The 9,587-nt window shown below is 49.1% G+C and overlaps 1 protein-coding gene across 1 annotated transcript; it reads right to left on the reverse strand.

Annotated features, from left to right (window-relative positions):
- Positions 1–1,325: 1,325 nt before the first annotated feature.
- SLITRK4 (SLIT and NTRK like family member 4) lies at positions 1,326–9,284 on the reverse strand. Its single transcript, XM_030306121.1, has 2 exons — positions 9,063–9,284; positions 1,326–4,649 (listed from the first exon to the last, which is right to left on the reverse strand). Exon 2 carries the CDS (start codon positions 4,597–4,599, stop codon positions 2,083–2,085), a length of 2,517 nt encoding a protein of 838 aa, XP_030161981.1. The 5' UTR covers positions 4,600–4,649; positions 9,063–9,284; the 3' UTR covers positions 1,326–2,082.
- Positions 9,285–9,587: the final 303 nt, after the last annotated feature.

Below are 9,587 nucleotides of genomic sequence, written 5' to 3' on the forward strand. Positions count from 1 at the left end.
AAATTAAAATTACACATTAAAGTTTTAAGAGCACCAGCACATACATATGGAGACGATTTTTTTGCTATTTAAAAAAAAAAATCTCCAAATTATCTATATGTACGCACATACACTCAAATACACACACGCGCGCGCGCACACACACACCGTCTAAGAATGCCAAGTTTGTTTGTTTTATCTCGGAACAAACATATAAAGCCCTGAAATTAGTACTTAATAAAGGGACTACTGTTACAACTTTAACCACAGTATCATTTTGGAAGCTGCACCAAAACATCTGCCACTTGAAGTTCGCGAAGAAGAATGTCTATGTTTACCTTCTTGGTCATCTTACTGATTAACACAGTAATTATACATATGCAGGCAGGCCAAGAAGGTAATGCATTTCGGGATGTCACTTTGCTAATTGGGAGCTCCTACAAATGTTCAGATGTCTCCCATTACCAAGTCCTCCTCCGTTCCTTTGACCAATTTTGACTTCGAAGTTAACAAGCAAGTTAACACAAGTTTGCACAAGCAAACACAGTGGCATATCGTTTGTAGTTGCAGACTGTGAACCCATCGGAGACCAAGGAAAGCATTTTCCAGTGTGGCTCTGATAGCCGACACTACCGTGATGTTCACGGCTCTACTGGATTATCTGATCGTAGTCGAACGATGACAGGACAGGATACTGATGCGGACAGGATATCGCGATTAACTTTACTCATTAATTCTGTCAATATTTGTAGTGAAAACTATTTGATGTAAGCTCGTAGAATCCTGAAAAGCAAGACAACTGATGGCAACTAACAACTGCCCCAGACACGATACTATAAAACTAAGGAACCTATTTTAAAATGCACAGTTGGTAACAAATCTGCAGATAATATGCTGAATTCTCAAGAATAGCACAGAACTGGTTTTTAGTTTTATTTTTTTGTCTTTTTGTGTTTTTGTGTTTTTTGTTTCGTTTCTAAATGATACCTGATCACAATGTCCAGAATATTTCTGTACACATAAGCTTCGGTTTCAGTTTGGTGTATTTTTTTTCTGTCTAGATTTATACTTACTGATAAATTCCCTGTGATCAGGAAAACAAGTCAGGCATATTAAATACATATTAAGGAGTACATATTTTCCTATTTAGTATACAAAGTACTTCATAAATATGAATTATGTTACAAAAATAGCTTTGGGTGCGCTCACACGGTAAGCACTTTAAGGATTGTGGGTATTTCACAGAACCGAGAACAAACTCTAATGTTAGTTTAATTTGAGCCTTGTTTAATTCTGATAAACATCATGTATTTCTTCAGATCACCACAAACGCTACGGAACTCACGTTGATTTTTTTTTCTTTTAGGTTTTATGTATAGACAGGTAATGCTTAAAGTGTTCAAATTTATTTTATAGTTATGTAATGCATGGTATATTTTAAACAAATATTTGCACAATTTAACATTATAAATCCAGCGGTTTCAAGATGCAGGCCATAAAGTTTACCAATTTTACAAATACTATCGAATGTTCTCTCTTTGCATGCTTTTTTTTTTGTTTGTTTTGTTTTGTTTTGTTTTTGTCTTTTTTTGTTGTTTTTTTGTTTTTTTGGTTTTTTTGTGTTTTTACTTTTCAGATCATCTTTACGCAGAATTGTTACAATGCCACGAATCGAAAGGATTATTCCAGTTCCACCAACTTAATCTACGTGCAAAATGAAAGACCCAGCTGAGGTACAAACACTGGTACCAGTTTTCTTGAGTCTGCTCTACAAAGCACAAAGAGACGAAGGTTTTGCATTGGGGTACAAAACAGATTTGCCTCTTGAGGTTAAATTCAGTGTTTTATGTATATAAAGCATCCCTTTGGCAATAGAGTTTGCAGTATCCCCACAGGACTCCACAGTATAGGTTTTATGTAGTAAAATCTATTAAGGAAATTCTCTTCTACCGGACACATCTTTTGCAGCTACAGTTAATGAGACACCCTTGGAAACACCTGCCTCTATGCCTATTGATAATATAGTATTTGGAAGTCAGGAGTCAACAAAAGGCACTTTCATCATTAAATAAATGTCCTCTGTATGAAGTAAGACTGCATGACCTAGATCTTGTTCAAAGCTGTCTGCTCCTCAAGGACCTGTAGGTAGTCGGGGGAACTCTGGAGTTTTGCCTTCAGTTCAAAATACTCGCTGGTCTTCCTTTGTTCCACGACAATTTTACTGTGGTTGCCGCCTATCAGCGACTTCTTGGTTTTTTTGTCTTGTTGTTTTTCCGGATAGCGGATCTCGAAGCCGCTGACACCTATGCTGTTGTACTCCTTTTTGCTTTCAAGAAAATTCTGGATAAACACATTGGAATCCCTGCTCGGGAATAATTCATCCAGCTCGTCGATGGTGCTCAGTCTCTTCCTACTGTCTGCATGTAACAAATCTTTCTCCTTGTCGGCCACGTTCCTCATAGTGACTTTCTGTCCCGGCGGGTCCGAGAACATGAACCCGGTTTCGGACTCTTTCAAACCACAGGTGTGGCTCTTGCTCATCTGTTCTATGGTTTGTGGAATGAAAGCTTCTGTGCTCAGTCCGTCTTTTTTGTTGGTCTTGTGATCGTGTTTCCTGAGCTGCAGCTGCATGGAGCCACACTCCGGGTTCCCCAGGCCTTCGTGCTTCACGGTGGGCTTCTTGTTCCGTCGCAGCACAAAAACAAGAAGGCAAAAAGCAACAAACACTGTTAAAATGAGGACCACCAAGATGCTCAAGATTAAAATAGACAGAGGCACTGGGCCACCGGGAGGACTTCGAATGGGACCCAGTGGGGTGGTGAACGTAACGGCAGGTGCGGGGCTCGTGAACGGCGCGGATGGCTTGTTTAAGAGTTTGGGGCACAAGATTTCATTTTTGAGGGACTTCAGTTCAATGTTGGCAAACTGGACGGGTGTCTCACACTTCAGTTCCTTCACCACGATGCCGTCATTCAGCTTCTCCAGCCACAGCTTTAATGCCACCAAGTCACAAGTGCAGTCCCAAGGGTTGCCCTCCAAGTCAATCTGCGTCAGAGACTGCAGCTGATCGAGGACCCCGCTGACGGGCAAGTACATGAACTTGTTGTTCCGCAGGTTCAGTCTCGCCAGGGGCGCTCCAGAAAAAATGTAAACAGGCAGGCTCTTTAAGAGATTGTTGTTTAAATACAGCAATTGCAAATTGGGCATGGAGTCGAAGGTGCCTGCTAAGATCTCCTTAATCAGATTGTATTCCAAATACAGATACTGCAGGTTACGAAGGCCCGAAAATATTTCGGGGTAGAGTCTCTCAATCTGATTGCCGTTGAGATACAGCCTGCGTAAATTAGTGAGATTGTGGAATACGTCGCCCTTGATCACCGTAATCTGATTGCTGCCTAAATGGAGCAAATCCAGTCCTTCAAACTCGGCGAAGTCTGAGACGTCCACGTCTCTGATGCTATTGCCGTTGACGTGCAACTTCTTGGCATTTAAAGGTTTCGGGACCAGTTCAGACATGGACTGTATATTTTTCTCTTGGCAGTTGACGCTCAGTCCCAAGTCCGAAGGATGGGTTTTGCAAAAGCAAGGTGCTGGGCAAGGCGTAAGAGGAGGCACCCTCGTTTGGTAAGACACGATCTGACTGAGATTGCGGTTGGAGAGGGATTTGCCTGCCACGATTCCAGAGATCTTGGAAGGGTTTGTCGTTTTCGGCGGTTTGGTCACTAAACGGTGTAAAGACGTTTGGGTAGTGTGGCCATTGGGAGTGGTGAAGCCATTCTCCAGCTGAGACGGAGGCAAGATTCGTACATCAAAATCACTGCCCGTGCCCATGGGGCATAATTCTTGTTTGTTGGTTTCTTTCAAAAGCCTTCCATATAAGTCACTGGGCGTTTCGCAGATAGCTTCTCCTATGTAAATGTTATATGGCATGTTCTCCAGCCAGGCTTTTAAAGGCAACAAATCACAGCTGCAGTTCCAAGGATTGTCTTCTAGTTGCAGTTCGACGACGCGGCCTATGTGTTCCAGAACCCCGATATAGGGGAGCTTCTGGATCCTGTTCCCTCGTATATCCAGGTGGGTCAAAGATGCGAATCGGAAAATATTATCAGGAAGGAATGAAATCAGATTGTCATTAAGAATGAGAACTTTCAGTTTGTGGAGTTTATTGAAGGCTCCTCGTTCAATATACTTGATTAAATTGTAGTCAGCCTGGAGATACTCCAAGTTCTCTATGCCAAGGAAAGTGTCAGCTCGGAGAATCTTTAATTCATTGTTGTTCAAGTGCAACTGCTTTAATGCACTGAGCCCAAGAAAGGCTCCTCCCTCGATGTTCTGCAGTTTATTATTTCCCAGCTGCAGGGATACTGCGTGTGAAAAATTCAAGAATGTATTCGGATAGAGGATATTTAAAAAATTGTTTTGGAAGTTGAGGTGATAAAAATTAGACCAGGGTGGTTTCAGCTGATTTGGTCTGTAGACTGAAACCTTCTCACAGTTGACATAGAGCACGTTCTCGACTGACACGCAGGAGCACACATTGCAAATTTCCACCGATATGTCAGAATCTGCATTTGTCGAAGAAATCAGGGCTGACAAAATCAGAAAGAGCCAAAGAAACATCTTCTGGCAATCAGCAAACAACTTTATGCTTCTGAATAAAGAGAAACAATCTAAAAAATAAAAAGAAAACATTTTTTCAATGATCATTACTTGAAAGATTATTTGTGTCTACATCATACCATAGTGAACACATGGCTGTAATCATCAGCTTTGTATTTTTCTGCAAGTCCTCTCACTCAGTTGAACAATAATCAGCAGAAATGCCACACGTTTTATTTCCATACGTGGGGTTTATACACATTTTACGTGTGCAGAACACACAACAAACAACAGGAAAAAAAGCCTCGATCGTACGTAAACCTTAACAATCTGAAAATCTTTTCTCTACGTGGACCGTCACATTCTGCCCCCCGAACACAAACCTGTGGCAACTCTACTGACCTATCCCGGACCATCCACTGTGCCTTTTGTAGTTTGCACCACAAAGGCATTTCCACCTGTAGAAGTCTACTCTCTGGGCTTCGGTTAGATAAGAGGCCAAACAGAGGAGATATTAGACCCCTGGGTTCGGTGGAGGATGGCCAAGCCAGGATTGGGTTGCAGTAGAGGGGACAGTCACAAGATCAAGGTAGAAGGAGCCCTAGGAAGAGATCCGCCTGAGCTTCGGCCCACAGGTAAGCACCCTGCCATGAATCAGTTCACTCTTGTACATGGCTGCCTTAAAAAACACGGATGACCCAGTGAGGTTCTAGAAAAATAACCCAGTAGGAAATGACCAAAATTTTTATTTCAAGTAAATACACCGTATCTAGTCTTTTGTCAGTCATCTCCCAAACTGGGGACGGGGTGGGGGGGGGGGCTTTTGTCCCTGGGTCCCTGAAAATAGGAGAGAAACCTGCCTGCTCCTGCACTGCCTAGCTGATGTCTAGACAGCTCTCCCACCCCAAGAACAGGCTCTCCTGCCTACCTGGCCCACTTCTACTCCTTTACACGCCATTTTGAACCCAGGTCCGACTGACACTTGGCTCAGATGCTTATCTCCTTCACTTTGACCACCGACTAGCACTGCTGAGGAAGAGGAGTTTACAGGCTACAATCCTTGAGTGGGTTTATCTGCAGCACCAGATACATTTAGTCCAATAAATGTTTCTCCTAAAATCATCACTTCCCAACATCCCCTCCCAGTCTCACCACTCCATGTCTCTGTCTATAAACAAATCACGAATCGCTTAGTGGAGTTTAATGCTTCGCAAATTAACCCGTTGTAGCCAATTCCTGAAATACTGCATGCATGTACACACATATGCAATGCTTCATGGAAAAGAGTGAAAGGAAAAACAAGCACCGTGTATTTTATTGATGCAATTTTAGCCATGTGTGTCTTTTCCATCTTGCATGGGAAGCTGGCTGTAATTTCAATATGGTTACCACCAAATATGAATAAAATAAATAAATTACCCAGGAACCCACCATGAGGGAATGATACAAAAAAGTGTCACACAGAAACTCCTTTGTTTATTTTGCCCACGAGGAATCAGCTAGTGGTAAAACCAAGCATGTCTCAAGGTAGGCAATCCATTAGCCACGACCCAGAAAGATGTGCATTTTAAATAGTTTGGTTCAGGATACAGCCAGCACCGCCGAGATGATCCTCGCTTGCCATATAGACACGCATTTCCCCTGTTCACCCTGAGAGTTTGACTGGCAGTGCAAAAAGAAGTCATAAATTCTTAAGTATGACATCATCCAAGCCAACTTTCATTGTAAAATCAAAATTTCACATGATCGTTTTGCCTTCCTATAGATGTGGTTTTCAACAGCTATTCTGGTTCAGTTGAGTCATTTCTTGTTACTACACCCCCCAACCAAAAATCAACCGAACTAAAAACAAAACAAAACAATAAGAACCCCGAATAACCTGAATTCAGTACAAAAACAAGAACAGGGAGCATCAGCAGATCTGAAATTGCATAAGGAGCTGCCCTCCTCCTCGTAATTTCTACTTTAAGTAGCATGGGAGAAAAAAGGCGCAAGGACGACCTAGGAAGTTCCCCAATGCATCTCCTGTGAAACAGAAAGCCGCAGGCAGCTGGACTGGCAAGCAAGGGAGAGGGGAGTCGATCGCCCAGGAAGAGGGACCGAAGGGGCAAGAGACCGTGGAGAGAGGAGGAAAGAGAGCTAGAAGGGAGCTAGAAAGAGGGGAAGGGGCGCTGAACGCCAGCGAAAGAAACCTCACACAGGGCACCACTAAAGCATGCACATTTTAAAATCAGGGATAAAAAAAAAAAAAAAAAAAAAGGAAATAAAAAAAACAAACAAACCCAGAAAGTATGAGTTGGGTACCAAAAGCCATGTCTCGGGCTGCCGAGAGCGGCGCGTCTGCCCAAAGCGGCCCGTGTCCCCATCTCCCTCTCGGTCTCCGGATCTCCGCGCCCCGCAAGCCGCTCGGCTCCCGCGGCCGGCAGGACCGCACAAAGCCAGCGAGCCTTACCACGGATCCGGCGTCCACCGGCGCTCGGCGGGCCTGCGGGGGACGGACGCCTGCCGAGGGTGGGCCGGGGTGGCTCCCCGGGCGCCGGCAGGAGAGACCTCCGGCCGCCCGCCTAGGCGGGGGTGAGGGGCTCCGCGGAGAGACGCGGTCACTGCCGCCCCCTGTGCGCTACCTCGGGCCGGCGGGGACGCGGCCGGAGGGGCTGCCGGCGGTGGCGCGTACCGCAATGTTTTGCCGCATCCCGGAGCCGACACGCAGCCCCCTCCCGGGTCCCGGGCCCAAGCAGCGGCCTCGTGGGTCGGGCAGCGGAGGCGGGGACCGCTCGGGATGTCGCGGGGGGCCTTCAGCCCGGCTGCGCACACATCTCTCCGCGCGCTCCCGTCCCACAAGGGGCAGCTATTGGAGTTTCCGTCGGCCTCTAGACCCGGGCGTGCGGCGGTTGAGGGGTAAGAGACCGCCAGCCCAAGCCACGAGGCCGCGGGCCACTGGGGCGTCACTGGCCCGCTTGTCACACAGGCAGAGTGACCCGGTGGCTCCGTGGCCGAGAGCGGCGGTCCGGGCACCCCCCTGCCCCCCCACCCTCCCACATTCCCCCTCCCCCCGTCCCCCCCGCTGCCCAGGCACAAAATGCTGCTCTCACCACGCCAGAAATCAGCTCAACATTTGGGCATCTTGCAAAGTCGCGCTGCCAGCACTTGCCCGGCTTTGCAGGGCTTTTAGAGTTAGCTACCGGCTTCTCTCGTATTCCCAGTGTTGCAGGGTGCCAGCAGTCTCGGGCCAGCTCCCGGGCCACTGCCGGGAGCCCCAGACCCACGTCCGCCTAGAGTGCTTGCGAGGGGGGCGCAGAAAACAAAGCCAGCGCAGCGGCCCCGACAGCCCGAGCCGCCCTAGACCAGGACACTTTCCCCGCCGGGGAGGCAGCGATGTTAAGGACACCGGATTCTTTGGGTCCTCGGGGACCCGCGACCGCGCCGTGGGCAGGCAAGCAGGGTGGTGCTGGAGTAGCCACTGTGGTCGCTTTGGCCACTCCGCCGGCCCCAAACCAACACGACCCAAACTAAAAATAATAAGCTACCTGCCCCCCTCCGCGCGCACGCGCGCGCGCACACACACACACACGCGCGCGCGCGCGCGCGCGCGCCCTGCCGAGCCAAGCGGGAAGAGGCAGCGAGTGTCGGTGCAGCTCGCGCAGCCCCGCTGGTAATTCACCCACCTCCGGAGCCCCGCAGCTCTCGCAGGGCCCGCGGCGCCGCGATCCGCTCTGCAGTTTCCGCGATGGGCTCTACGTGATCCCGGATCCAGCTCCTCCGCGCCGGCTCGCCCGTCAAACCCAGCGAGCAGCCCTCGCAGGCAAGCAGGCGGGCAGCGGCGCGCGCGCGCGCACCCGGCCAGACACCGCGCGCGCACCCAGCCCCTCGCACACGGGCTGCACCTTTACATACACGCGCCGAATCCCCGCCCCCGCCCCCCCCCACCCCCCGCACACACGCAGCCTCCCTCCCGGCACTCAGGCACCTCGACCCCCGCACACTGCCGAGGCCCCCTGTCCCCCATCCAGACACCTCCACTTGATTCCTCTGCTGCCCACACGCCGAGAAAAGCACTTTCCTCCCGCACCCGCCCCCTCTTTATGCCTAAAACACCCCCTGGGGAGGAGCGACCCCTTTCCTCACGCGTAGAGACCCCAGTCCCCAAACGCGAGCGCGCCAACCTCCATCCTCCCACCACATACACGCACACTCGAGTCCTTTCTCCTCCTTCAGCCCCCCAAGAACGAAGGCACACACAGACACACACACAGACACACACACAGACACACACACACACAACCGGGGCATTCCTTTGAGAGAGCAACCGAGAACCCAGGCAAAGCCAAAGAAACGTCGGAGGGGGTGGGGGAGGCCGAGGGAGGTAGATAGGGGCGTCGAGTCTACGCGGGATTGAATAATTCCAGGACCGAGGGGGGTGAGTCAACAACAATGACATTCAAAGGCAACAATCGCACTTGGGCTTTGTATAACGGGTACGGTACCTTTGGCTAATTGTCACCTCGCAGAACGGAGGGCTCCGGGAATACTTCTTCGGTAGCGGGCAATCCTGGATGGAGCCTTCTTGGGACCAGTTTCCCGGGATCCAGTAGTAGCCTCACTCCCCCTACCTGTCTGCGCGTAAGGGGCTGGGGGCTTTAAGGCAAAAGTGTAAAGCTTTAGCCCAGAGTGAGACTTATTTAGTGGCTTTAGGAGGAGACGGGTTAATCCCCCGCATCTTAGAACTCTGCATGCCTTCGGTGTAGAACGGGTTAAGCAGGACGATTAAAGAGCTGGGGGTGGGGAGAGGGGGATAGGGATAGAGGAAAGAGAGGTGTGGGACTGGGAGAGATGCCGCACTTGCGACCAAAAGAAGGGGGGAAAAAAAATCTGCTTTGGCTACTGAGCATGCCCAGTTCCCAGCTCGAGCCCTATAAGAGAGGCATTGTGTGCGTTCCACTTCTCCGGGCTTTGGTGGTGACCGGGAGGGGACTTTGGTCGGGGAGGGTGTTGGTGAATGAGAGGCTTTA

Source organism: Lynx canadensis, chromosome X (genome assembly GCF_007474595.2).
Source record: "Lynx canadensis isolate LIC74 chromosome X, mLynCan4.pri.v2, whole genome shotgun sequence".
NCBI classification, from domain to species: domain Eukaryota; kingdom Metazoa; phylum Chordata; class Mammalia; order Carnivora; family Felidae; genus Lynx; species Lynx canadensis.